The sequence below is a fragment of the Megalobrama amblycephala genome, linkage group LG6, assembly GCF_018812025.1.
Source record: "Megalobrama amblycephala isolate DHTTF-2021 linkage group LG6, ASM1881202v1, whole genome shotgun sequence".
NCBI classification, from domain to species: domain Eukaryota; kingdom Metazoa; phylum Chordata; class Actinopteri; order Cypriniformes; family Xenocyprididae; genus Megalobrama; species Megalobrama amblycephala.
In genome coordinates, this window is record NC_063049.1 from 18,197,291 (window position 1) to 18,211,768 (window position 14,478).

Consider the following 14,478-nt stretch of genomic DNA (forward strand, 5'->3'; position numbering starts at 1 on the left):
CTCTTGACAAAATGTTTCTGCTCACAGAAGTTCATGCTAAAATGAATATAGGGTGTAATAATACAGTGGTTCTCAACCAGGGGGGCTCAAATTAATATCTGTCTAACTTAATTAAAATGACGTAATAAATAACTTTGTGCTGCAATGGGGAACTTTGAGTCAAAAAACACTGTGTTCATAGAAGACACTAAACATAATACAATTTATAAAAAGCAAACCAATAAAAGACAAGTTAAATACAATTTGAAAATTAAAATAAAAGATGGTCTGAGCTGCAAAAATTCAGCCACTGCCAACACCAGCATCCTTGTCAGGTAATAAGCTAGACATCTCTGGTACTGTCACTAGCACGTCTTCCACCGCTGGGCTTCTGCAGGCACAGAAGGGGACGGTTCTGAAGCCGGTCAGCTCCAGCACTTTCCTCACAGGTGGAGGCGGGTCATACACTGCGTCTGGACTTAGGCTGTATCCCTGCTGCTGATCAGCGAGAGACAGAATCTTCTTTGTGTCTTCGTGTCGCATCAATCCCCTCTCAGACAAAGTCCCTGAATGCCAGAAATCATATACATTAAATCAAGAGGTTTATTATTATTATTATGTACACTACCGTTTGAAAGAAATGCATACTTTTATTAAGCAAAGACGCATTAAATTGATCAGAAGTCACAGTAAAGATATTTATGATGTTGGAAAAGATTTCTATTTCAAATAAGAATTTTTTAAAAATGTAATAAAAAGGTATCAAAGTTTCTTTTTTCAACATTGATAATAATAATAAATATATCTTGAGCACCAAATCAATGTATTTCTGATGGATCATGTGACACTGAAGACTGAAAATTCAGCTTTGCCATCACAGGAATAAATCGAATTTTAAAGGTGCCCTAGAATCAAAAATTGAATTTACCTCGGCATAGTTAAATAACAAGAGTTCAGTACATGGAAATGACATACAGTGAGTCTCAAACTCCATTGTTTCCTCCTTCTTATATAAATCTCATTTGTTTAAAAGACCTCTGAAGAACAGGCGAATCTCAACATAATTAATGTTAATATGTACATTAATATGTACGCCCCCAATATTTGCATATGCCAGCTCATGTTCCCAACATTATGAAAGGCAATAGACAAGGGCAGAACGTCTGGATGTGCACAGCTGAATCATCAGACTAGGTAAGCAAGCAAGGACAATAGCAAAAAAATGGCAGATGGAGCAATAATAACTGACATGATCCATGATAACATGATATTTTTAGTGATATTTGTAAATTGTCTTTCTAAATGTTTCGTTAGCATGTTGCTAATGTACTGTTAAATGTGGTTAAAGTTACCATCGTTTATTACTGTATTCACGGAGACAAGAGCCGTCGCTATTTTCATTTTTAAACACTTGCAGTCTGTATAATTCATAAACACAACTTTATTCTTTATAAATCTCTCCAACAGTGTAGCATTAGCCGTTAGCCACGGAGCATAGCCTCAAATTCATTCAGAATCAAATGTAAACATCAAAATAAACACTGTACTTATGAGATTAGACATGATGCATGACGAACACTTTGTAAAGATCCATTTTGAGGGTTATATTAGCTGTTTGAACTTTTTTTATGTTGTTTAAAGCAAGCGCGAGCTCTTGGGGCGTGGAGCACGAGATTTAAAGGGCCACACACCCTGAATCGGCTCATTTCTAATTATGCCCCAAAATAGGAAGTTAAAAAAATGAATAAAAAAAATATATGGGGTATTTTGAGCTGAAACTTCACAGACACATTCAGGGGACACCTTAGACTTATATTACATCTTTTTAAAAAAAAGTTCTAGGGCACCTTTAAATTTTATATCAAGAGAACATTTTAAATTGTAATAATATTTGACAATATTACTTTTCTGACTAGGGGTGTAACGGTTCAAATTACTCACAGTTCGGCTTTTTATCACGGTTTTAGGGTCATGGTTTTGGTACGTGCTATGTTCAGGCGAAAAAGGACTACTGTCAAATAAAAATTAAGAAAATAAGAACAAAAATAATCAAACTACAAGCAACAGCACAAATAAACACAGATAAAAATTAAAATAAACAGTGCTTTTCAGGTTATTCAGGTAAAGAAAGTGAATAATCAAATATAAAATAACATTGCATATAATCCTCACTGTCTAAATAAAATAAAGATGAATCATTATTAAAGTTACAAAAGCTATTCAGTCAAGAGCAGTGAGTGATTTCCTTGTCTTTTGTTTGATCAACACTAAAAACAGACAGCGGGAATATTAGGCTGCTGTCACTTTAAGACATAATGCACGGATCCAGTACACTGATACTGATACAAATTGTTGTCTTTCTCGACTGTATACGTTCACTTAAGACATAACCTACTATGTTTGCTAGGATACTTGCCAAGACTTGCCATTTTTGTGTGAATTTGTCCGTTTAAGCGCAAGACTTGAAAGAGAACTCAGTATTCTTGCACTGTCTAAGACTCGGGTTATGTCTAAGATGTTTAAATCAGCAAGCCTTAAATGAGTTTAGTTTAAACACAGATAGCAACGTGTGCTATTCAGGTCTCACCTGCATACGGAACTCCTATTGAACAAAGTTTACAGAGAGTGGCTGTTTTGTTCATGTTTTTGTGATCATCGTTGTTGTAATGTATTGGGAAGCCAGAATGTATATCCATCAACAGATATACATTTGCCGAACTCTGTCTGTTTTATGCATTTGTTATTCTCAACAAACCATATTATAGATGCATTGTCAGATTTAAGATGAGCCATGGTGCAAGTGTGTGCCGAACCATGGGTCGAGAATGATTTTTTTACCTAGAACCATTACACCCCTAGTCTTTACTGTGTTTTTGATCAAATAAATGCAGCCTTGGTGAGCTTAAAAGACTTCCAAAAACATTACAAAATCTTACCAACCCCAAACTTTTGAATGGTATTGCATTTCTCTGTTGTTTTACCTGAAACAGTGTGCTCTAGAAGAAAAGCCAAAACCCCCACAAAGAAAACCGGCAAGGTTAAAAGAGACTGAAGAAGAACGTCAACACTGGCTACACCTGAACACAAGAAGAAGAAAATTCTTACAATTAAATGCACTCATGTCCAAATCAACAAATTTAAATTTCTACACTACTACATTTCTAAAAATCTACACTCCTCACATTAAGAGAAAATACACTCTTGTAGTATTAGTACCTGTTTGTATAAAACTGTAGTGAAGTCTAAACCAGCGTGGCAGTGCCAATGACATGAACATTGTGAAGCCGATGTTGAAAATGTTGCGTCCTGAGTCCACGTTGGCATGTTGGAAATAAGTTATGCCTGTTGCTACAGCAAGTGCGTAGGTCACACTGAGCACAGCACCTGAGAAAACACGAGCACAAGCAAACATTCAGCCCATGGTTTTCAAGCCATATGGAGTCAGAAAGCTATTAAAGTCTCCTACTATGCTTTTTTAAAGGTTTCTAATTTTGGAGGTCTCCTACAGGTTTACTGTACATGCATCCAAGGTAAAAAAAAAAAAAACTTTAATTTTCTCATAATATACAATGTAGCATCACCTCTTTACTCACAGTGTGATAAAGGATCCGGTCTCTCTACTCTACTCTGATTGGTCAGATGGCACAGTCTGTTGTGATTGGTCTACCATGTACAGTGCGTGTCAGAAACTAAACGGCCATTACCATATCTGAATTTCTGCTCTTCTCGACATGTTGACAACACAAACCAAACTCTTCCAGGCCTCAGATACAACTACAGTGTTTGAGTAGACATTGTTCGCGGGCAGCCAATGAAGACCACTGGCTGGCATTATGCAAATGTGTTACAATCCTATGTAGGTTTGTGCAGGAACAAAGGCTGAAATTACTGACGACTCGTTTCAGACAGTTCAGAATCGGTTCTTTCTTTTGGGAGAAAATAACTCCATTTTTCGTGCACTTTGCAGACTTTTTACAGCTATATTACACACTATATGAAAGGTAATATACGAAAAAAAGCACAATAGAATGAAACTGTAGTAGGTTGACCTGATTGTTACCAGTAACATATAACATTTAAGTGAGTAAACAATAAATGAATAATCACCATGTATGGCCAGAGGGACAGAGCAGAGCATCTGAGCTAATTGAGGAGACACACCCAGAATTAATAACAACACCCCAGCGATCTGCACCGTGCTCCGGGACCCAGACTGTAAGATACAGTAAGAGAGAGAAAAAGCATCATTACGGATAATGAAAAGATGTTGTAATAAACAGCAAAATCATTTTAGATCAACTGAGCAATCACAATACCGGAGTGACGTGCATCAATAGTCTCTTACCTGGCTGAGGCCAATAACACATGCATTAGGCACACTGCTGCACAGTCCTACTGGCGCCCCCATCAGGCCAGCGATCACACTTCCGATGCCATCCACACACAGGCCCCTGTTACAGGCATGTGCTGGGGGCACAGGAGCCTTCAGGAGCCGAGCTGCCATCACGTACACAGCTGGAGAGCTAATGCTGGCAGACAGGCCTCCAGCCACTCCTGCTGCAATGCTATTTCCAGACAGCAGAGGGAGTGCTGAGGCTGAAAGTATACAAGAAACAACTGAAGAAAAAGGAACATTTTGAACACATGATAAAGTTTATTACTGGTTCACTGCTAATATCTAGAAGGCAACTAAACCTGGGAAGAAGAAGAAGAAGAAGAAGAAGAAAAAACAACATCTTTCACATTACCAAGAAGAGGAAAGTCCAGCCAGGGTACAGAGTCATTAGGAAAGACAAAGTCTGATGAATGTGGACTGTTGGTGGACTGAATGAAGGTGGCGTTTCTCTTGGTTGAGAGCATCTGGGTCACAGAGTTAAGGTGGACATGACCCCACCGCACCAGTGCGGCACAAACGGCCCAGCTCACCATCACAGATAGAAGGACCTACACAGGACGAACACAAAGAGCAGGAACAATATACTAGGAACCTAACAGTATTTAGACCCATTAGTGCATGAATGTAATTGATTTACATACATAGGCTAAAAAAAGACCAGATGGTTAAAATTAATTGCAAAAATGGCTGTAGTGAAGTTCTGAAAAAAAGTCATCATTTATTTTGCATCATTTAATTTTATATCTAATGCAATGTATATACACTACAGTTTAAAAGATCAGTAAGATTTTTAAAATAAGGCTCTTTATGCTCACCACCTCTTTATGCCTTACAATTTAAGGCTGTATTTATTTGATGAAAATACAGTAAAGATAGTAATTGTGAAATATTATTACAAATTTAAAATATTTGAATATATTTTTAAAAGTAATTACTTCCTGTAATGGGAAAGCTGAATTTTCAGCATCACTACTCCAGTCTTCAGTGTCACATGACCCTTGGTGAGAAATAATTTTAATATGCTGATTTGATTTTTTTTGTAGAAACCGTGGCTGTTTTTTCTGGATTCTTTGATGAAAAGTTGAAAAGAACAGAATTGATTTGAAATTGAAATATTTTGTAACATGTCTTTACATTCATTTTGTTCAATTTAATGCGTCCTTGCTGAATAAAAGTATTAATTTCCTTTAAAGGTGCCCAAGAATGCTTTTTCACAAGATGTAATATAAGTCTAAGGTGTCCCCTGAATGTGTCTGTGAAGTTTCAGCTCAAAATACCAAATAGATTTTTTTTAATAAATTTTTTTAACTGCCTATTTTGGGGCATCATTAACAATGCACTTATTTACACTTGGCGCCGCCCCCTTAAATCGCGTGCTCCCTGCCACAAGAGCTGTCGACTATATTACAGTGCATTTACAAAGCCTCAAATGGATCTTTACAAGATGTTCGTTATGCATGCTTCGAATTATGTGAGTAAAGTATTTATTTGGATGTTAACGTTTTATTCTGAGTGAATTTGAGGCTGTCCTCCGTGGCTAACGGCTAATGCTACACTGTTGGAGAGATTTATAAAGAATGAAGTTGTGTTTATGCATTATACAGACTGCAAGTGTTTAAAAAATGAAAATAGCGACGGCTCTCTTGTCTCCGTGAATACAGTAAGAAACGATGGTAACTTTAACCACATTTAACAGTACATTAGCAACATGCTAACAAAACATTTAGAAAGACAATTTACAAATATCAGTAAAAATATCATGCTATCATGAATTATGTCAGTTATTATTGCTCCATCTGCCATTTTTCGCTGTTATTCTTGCTTACCTAGTCTGATGATTCGGCTGTGTGCAGCTCCAGATGTTAATACTGGCTTGTGTAATCCCTTGAACATGGGCTGGCATTATGCAAATATTGGGGGCGTACACCCTGACTGTTACATAACAGTCGGTGTTATGTTGAGATTTGCCTGTTCTTCGGAGGTCGTTTAAACAAATGAGATTTATATAAGAAGGAGGAAACAATGGTGTTTAAGACTCACTGTATGTCTTTTCCATGTAATGAACTCCTGTTATTCAACTATGCCAAGGTAAATTCAATTTTTGAATCTAGGGCACCTTTAAAAATCTTACTGACCCCAAACTTTTGAATGGTAGTGTAAATCTGTTTTATATTCTATACTGTATGTTTCTTAAATATACTACAATCTTAAAAAGAAATCAAGTATTAATCTAAGATTATGTTCCTTTCTGATACATTTTAGCGCTTATATTTATGAATCAACATTAATTCATCAAACTGGATCTTTCAATTCACACATTTTTAGGTGTGCTGCACACAAACATCCCTGCATTAATAGATTTACACAGACTCGGAAGAGAATAATATCTAGACAGTCAGACACTGTCTAGTACAGCAGAGAAAAACCAATAAGAATTTCCCAAAAGCAAGATTCCAATACAGAGCTTACCATCACTCATAAAAAGCCTCAAACTGTTTCCCATAACCTTTGACAACATTCAGCCTCATATTAAATTAAGAACATTTTAGCCAAAGATCACTGTAACACAACGCACATCTTCGGTGGGAAACTTTGCCCAGATCAATGATATAATCTTCTTACAGGCAAAACATCAATCTAATATACAGCAGGTTAAAAGCGGTAAAAGAGCTCGACAACCAGTGCAACAGGAAATCCCATATATCATGAGTGAAGGTGTCTGTGTTGGACTAATTTAGGAAATAAAAGTAAACTTCTCTTTTGTGGAAAGTCACACAACTTTAAAAGTGAAGAAACACTTGCAGCAATGACTCTCAATTGCTGGAATACACGACACGACTTTCCCCCCGATTTAAAGTCTTAAGTCGATGCTAGTTGGCGAAGTCAGAGCTAGGTTTAATTTCCTATAAAATTGCATAGTCTATGATGGGCACAGACTCAGACTTTTTAGTATCAGACTATTAATGTATCCAGTCACAGTATATCAAACATGTTTGATATTTTGAACCAATTTTAGAGCAGTGTTTTCATTTGCAATGCGAGACGCATTTTTCTGCGAGTTTGAGTGACTTCTGGTAGTGTGTGATCCTCAGTCGTTTAGTGTATGATGCCCAGTTTTTCTATGTAACCATTTTACAATGTCACCAAATGTATGATGCCTAGTGTTTTCAAATCTGTTCAGATTTTAAATGTATTGTAGTGCATTCCAGCCTTAAAAGTACAGTAAGCAATTTCTGAGAAACGCTGTTGAAAGTCGAGCCGAACGCCACAACATACTTGTAGCCAATCAGCAGTAGGGGGCGTGTCCACTCATGATGGGGGAGGAGAGAGTGAGCAAGAGGGAGATTTGAAGAAAGACTGTAGAAAGAGAGATGGCTGAGAGACATTACAAAAGAAAAAAAGTCAGAGGAATATCATTGGAAAAAGAAGGGTTATGATCAGGCAAGAACTTTAGGACCCGCGTTAAAGGGATAGTTCACCCAAAAATGAATATTTAATTATCCCATGATTTACTCACACTCATGCCATCCTAGGCGTATATGACTATCTTCTTTCAGACGAACACAATCAGGAATATTTTTAAAAATATTTTTGCTCTTTAAAGCTTTTTTATGGTAGTGAAGGGGGGGATTCAGATTTTGAAGCCCCAAAAAAATTCATCCATCCATTATAAAAATAATCCATATGGCTCCAGGGGGTTAATAAAACTTTATAAATTCAAATAACTAGCTTCTGGCGGACGACCGTACGCATATGGCGCAAGTCGCCATGAGTAACCCCTGACGCGATATATGATGTAGGAGTTCAAACAAATATGGCTGGGCAACAAAATCAAGCTCCTCTTTTCTTATATCGAAATCCTCCGACATTTCTCTTTAAAAATGATCATTTTAGACTTCTAATTCGTGACCGGTGATTTGTTTTGCAATATCCTCTGCGCTCCCCCCACAACCATTATAAAGCTTGGAGAAGCAAGGATATTTTAAAGGATTAGTTCACTTTCAAATTAAAATTTCCTGATAATTTACTCACCCCCATGTCATCCAAGATGTTTATGTCTTTCTTTCTTCAGTAGAATAGAAATGAAGATTTTTGATGAAAACATTCCAGGATTATTCTCTTTATAGTGGACTTCAATGGCCTCCAGACCGTTGAAGGTCAAAATTACAGTTTCAGTGCAGCTTCAAAGAGCTTTAAACGATACCAGACGAGGAATAAGGGTTTCTAGCGAAACGATCGGTCATTTAAAAAAAAAAAAAATACAACTGTATATGCTTTATAAACACAAATGATCACCTTGCATGTGCTTCCACTTTCCGTATTCTTCAAAAAGTTTACGCTGTATGTCCTACACCTTCCCTATTCTACTTACAGAACGAACACGGCGCCAGTTTCGTTTTGACCGATCGTTTCCCTAGATAAGACCCTTATTCCTCGTCTGGTATTGTTTAAAGCCCTTTGAATCTGCACTGAAACTGTAATTTTGACCTTCAACCGTTTGGAGGCCACTGAAGTCCACTATATGGAGAAAAATCCTGGAATGTTTTCATCAAAAACCTTAATTTCTTTTCGACTGAAGAAAGAAAGACATGGACATCTTGGATGACATGGGGGTGAGTAAATTATCAGGAAAATTTTATTTGAAAGTGAACTAATCCTTTAACTCTGATTGTGTTTGTCTAAAAGAAGACAGTCATATACACCTAGGATGATTTGAGGGAGAGTAAATCATAATTTTAATTTTTGGGTGAACTAACCCCTAGAAAAGCTTTCCAGTGCTGCGAAAGCGGGAAGGCCTGAAAATGGACACTGAGGTTGCGTTGTTTCTGCTCCATAAGTGAGTAACATTGGTTTCGCTATGTTTCACAGAACCAAGACAAGCTGTTGTTGTAGTGTTAGCTGTAGTAACAGGACAGTTTTAGTGTCATTGTTTGTCTGGAGTTGCTGTTCTGCTGGCAACTAAGAAAGAACTTTTACCTCTATATAATCTTGAGTCCTGTATGTTCATTTTTGTTATTCTTTGTCATTCGTTCGTAATCACTTTATTTTTCATGAAGCATTATTTTGCTTAAATTCTGCTATGATAAAGAGACATCCACTCTTGATATGCATGTTCATGCATTTTGGGGGCGGAGCAATGAAGCGAAGGGCATGTTTGTTTGGGTTGATTTCAAATATCAACGATGTTTCTCAGAAATTGCTTACTACACCTTTAAGTCATTCTGAATTTGAGCAGCATCCCTTGATGTAACTCACAGAGAGTCTCCTGGAGACCGAGAACACAGACAGCCGCAGAAACAGGTGCAGATGCTGAGAGAGGAGGACTAGAAGAACAACTGCCCTAAAAAAAGAAAAAGAAAGAAATTTGTATTTAGAGTGCTTTGTGTATGTATGTGTAGTTGCACAATGAGTTGCAACTATTCCTTGAATTATTATCACTACAGGCTATTTCTATATTGTTCAGTTACTAAAATAAAATGGCTACATATTAAAAACATTATACACTGCTATTTCTTTGCTTGACCGATTGCAGTACAAACAAAATAATTGTTTAATGGACTCACTTTATATATTAAGTGTCTTTAATTACTACAGTATGTACTAACATTTAAATATTATTACATTGTACTTATATTTTAAAAATACCTGCATGTCATTACAGCTGTAATTATTTTCTGTAATTGCATCTATAATTACACTGTTGACCTTCTCTTACACCTTAACCGACCCTTAAATCTACCCATACCACCAAACTTGTCCCTAAACTAACCTGTTTCCCACCTCAATAGCAGCAAAAGTGAATTGCAATACAATATGAACACAACAAGTGAATTGTACTGAACAGTTTCTCTTTTTTTGATGTAAGTACATAAAATGTGACTGAGAACACAATATGAAAGAGCTCAGAAAAGTGTGTCCTTACACTGCAGCCATGCCCCAGTGGTCAGAACAAAGCAGCGCTGCTTCCCTGTAGATGGAAAAACCCAAGATGCAAAGGACAGGGGCCAGAACTAATGGTCTACAACGTCCCAGTGCAAACCCACTCAGACCAGTCAAACCCATGGCTAACTGCACAATACCTGAAACCAGAGTCATGCCCCTCAGCTGCACACACACAGACAGAATGCAATGTAAATATAATTATATATATGGACAAGCACTGACAAACACATACAAATTAAGATAATAAATATGAAACTATCAAGATGAAATATTAATTTATCAAATAAAATAAAAATTTTGATGTGCCATTTTGGAAAGTGGAAGCTGACGTTACTATGCACTTCTGCAGAACAATGTGACAATGGAGGGTGGTCTGAATGTTCAGCACCACGGACAGCACTGTGCTCTACCTCTCTTATTGGGTGTGCTGGGGCCACAGGCTCCTCTGCTTCAATACACTGCCCCCTACAGGCCACAGGAGTCCCTACCACACAATACAATTAAAATCAGATTTCAGAATCAGAAACAACACAACAGAAACAACAACTACAACAGTACACAGATAGTAAAACAAAAATATGTGAATATAGTCAAACCAAAAAAATATTCAGACATTTTTGATATTTTTAATATATTATTACTAATGGGTGCAGGACACTATAGTTCATTTATGTAAGTGAGGATAGCAAAATAAACTGTGACATATTATACCCAAAAATTCTTCATACAGTGGACTACCAGTAAAATTTATACAAATTTGGAACCAAATATTATTATGACACTTTGACCTGATCATGTTTTGCTTAAGTGTTATCTGACAAAATTAAGATTATTTTTTTCTGATACAGTTTAACTCTGAGATCTTGTCAATATTGTATTACCATTTTTTTTAAACTATAGTGAATAAACTATAATAATGAATGAAATGTTCAAGGTGTCTGAATAAATTTTGGTTTGGTTTGACTGTATATATATATATTAAGCAAGGAGAGGATGCATTAAATTGATCAAAAGTGACAGTAAAGACATTTAAAATGTTACAAAAGATTTCTATTTTAAATAAATGCTGTTTGTAACTATTCATCAAAGAATTCTAAAAAATAAAGTAAAAACATATCACAAATATTAAGCATGGCAACTGTTTTCAACATTGATGATAATCAGAAATGCTTCTTGAGATTGTCTATGTCTTCATTTTAATTCTGGGCAGTACCATTCTGACCTGACTGAGCAGAAAGCAGGGCTAGGGCAGGGATCAGAAAGTCCAAAGATGGAGCCTGGATCAATGGCAAACTGAGAACAGAGGAAACACTGGACTTAACCCTATAGATTGTTTTGTACTTTAGTACAACTGTATCAACTTGCATGGAAAGCAATGAGGGTAAATGTAACCTTACCGTGATCCGATCCAGCTCTGCAGTAGTGTAGATATACCTGAGTAAAAGAGCACATGGGCCACTATTCTTTCCTTGTCTACTTCCTGAATCAGTGCACTCACAACCATCGCACACACAGAGGACAGTACCAACACATGCTGCATGGAGACGGAGAACAAAACAGACTTTTACACTTGTTTTTGCTGTGTTCACAAAGTTTGCTCTGAGAACTTTACATTTACGTATGACTTTGACTTTTCAGCATTTGTATAATATAAAAGTAAGTTCTCGAATTACAAAAAGAACTCAAGGATGACTGCAGGTTTAACAACTATTTTGTTCATCTACACAGGGATTAAAGTGCATGCTTTTATTGTACTCTATGTGTTATATGATTTTATCAACTTGTAAAAGAGATAAGAAATAAAATGTAAAAATACTTACTTGCAGTGCAAGGGCAATATTCAGCAATAATGAGGGACTGCGATCCACATTTAGGCTTTCCATTCTTCCAAGCTTTTCTGGGTCCAAAGGTTTCTCTTTATATGTAAACAGTTTCTTACATCTATCAGTCCTAACCATTGTTTCTGACTTTCTTTTCCTCCTTCTTTGTATTTCCTTAAAATGCTATTTGGTCCGTCACTGTTAACAATGTTAGCTAAATTCTTTCTCCTCTTGTGTCTCTGTTTCCTCCTCATATGGTGGCCTTTGACTCAGTTATGCAACGTGCAGTTTTTCATCAGCATTACTTCTTTCAATCATTATCTTCCTATTGACTTAAAATAACAATGGATTATTGCACCAGCTTTGCTTGGGAAGCTGATATGACCTCTGGAGAAATTTGTGATTATGCTTGCCACAGTAAGTCCACTGTTAAACACACTCTTGTGAAAAAGAAGTGTGCTTAATTGTATTGAACATGCATTTGTATTGTACTTCTTTAAAAACTGTACTTGCAGATAATATAATATTAATAAAATAAAAGGCCATTTATATGTACTTAAAGTGAGTAGACTCACCATGTTTCGTAACAAACTTAAAGGGTTAGTTCACCCAAAACTGAAAATTATCAGATGATTTACTCACCCTCAAGCCATCCTAGGTGTATATGACTATCTTCTTTTAGCCAAACACAAATGAAGTTATATTAAAAAAAATATCCTTACTCCTCCAAGCTTTATAATGGTTGTGAAGGGGGGCCACATTTTGAAGCCATAAAAACAAAACAAATGCACCCATCCATCATAAAAGTAATCCATACGGCTCCAGGGGGTTAATAAAGGCCTTCTGAAGCGAAGCGATGGATTTTTTTGTAAGAAAAATATCCACATTTAAAACTTTATTAACTATAATAACTAGCTTCCAGTAGACGGCTATAAAAGTGACCTCTGACCCGACACATGACGCAATAATGAATGAGGATAGAGCAATACAAAACACCGGTCACGAGTTTAAAGAAATTTTAAAGGTGCCCTAGAATCAAAAATTGAATTTACCTTGGCATAGTTGAATAACAAGAGTTCAGTACATGGAAATGACATAAAGTGAGTCTCAAACTCCATTGTTTCCTCATTCTTATATAAATCTCATTTGTTTAAAAGACCTCAGAAGAACAGGCGAATCTCAACATAACACCGACTGTTATGTAACAGTCCGGATCATTAATATGTACGCCCCCAATATTTGCATATGCCAGCTCATGTTCAAGCATTACACAAGGGCGGCCAGTATTAACGTCTGGATGAGCACAGCTGAATCATCAGACTAGGTAAGCAAGCAAGAACAATAGCGAAAAATGGCAGATGGAGCAATAATAATTGACATGATCCATGATATCATGATATTTTTAGTGATATTTGTAAATTGTCTTTCTAAATGTTTCGTTAGCATGTTGCTAATGTACTGTTAAATGTGGTTAAAGTTACCATTGTTTCTTACTGTATTCACGGAGACGAGAGCCGTCGTTATTTTCATTTTTAAACACTTGCAGTCTGTATAATGCATAAACACAACTTCATTCTCTATAAATCTCTCCAACAGTGTGTAATGTTAGCTTTAGCCACGGAGCACTATCAAACTCATTCAGAATCAAAATGTAAACATCCAAATAAATACTTTACTCACATGATCCGATGCATGACGAACATTTTGTAAAGATCCATTTGAGGGTTATATTAGCTGTGTGAACTTTGTTTATGCACTGTATTGTAGTCGCGAGCTCGGGGGCAGGGAGCGCGAGGATTTAAAGGGGCCGCAGCCTGAACTGGCGCATATTTAATGATGCCCCAAAATAGGCAGTTAAATTTTTTTTTTTTAAATCTATGGGGTATTTTGAGCTGAAACTTCACAGACACATTCAGGGGACACCTTAGACTTATATTACATCTTGTGAAAAAACGTTCTAGGGCACCTTTAAAGAGAAGATGAGCTTGAGTTGCCCGCAAGATACTCCTACGATCCTGCATCATACATCGCGTCAGGGGTTCCTCATTTAGTCCAAGTCGACTTGCGCATTCTGTGTACGTTCGTCCACCGGAAGCTAGTTATTTGAATTTATAAAGTTTTAAATATGGATATTTTTCTTACAAAAACCCATTGCTTTGCTTCAAAAGGCCATTATTAACCTCCTGCAGCCATATGGATTATTTTTATAATGGATGGATTAATTTTTTGGACTTCAGAATCTTGTCCCCCCTTCACTACCATTATAAAGTTCGGAAAAAACTGGATATTTTAATATAACTCTGACTGTGTTCATCTGAAAGAAGATAGTCATATACACCT

At 36.6% G+C, this 14,478-nt stretch overlaps 1 protein-coding gene across 1 annotated transcript; it reads right to left on the reverse strand.

Moving 5' to 3' along the window:
- Nucleotides 1-174: 174 nt before the first annotated feature.
- On the reverse strand, nucleotides 175-12,767 carry slc23a3 (solute carrier family 23 member 3). Its single transcript, XM_048193193.1, has 12 exons — nucleotides 12,139-12,767; nucleotides 11,716-11,852; nucleotides 11,541-11,611; nucleotides 10,729-10,802; nucleotides 10,299-10,480; nucleotides 9,632-9,716; nucleotides 4,728-4,923; nucleotides 4,325-4,575; nucleotides 4,087-4,192; nucleotides 3,196-3,363; nucleotides 2,961-3,056; nucleotides 175-545 (listed from the first exon to the last, which is right to left on the reverse strand). The coding sequence occupies exons 1-12, from the start codon at nucleotides 12,274-12,276 to the stop codon at nucleotides 283-285; spliced, it is 1,767 nt and encodes a 588-aa protein (XP_048049150.1). The 5' UTR covers nucleotides 12,277-12,767; the 3' UTR covers nucleotides 175-282.
- Between the last annotated feature and the right edge of the window lie 1,711 nt (nucleotides 12,768-14,478).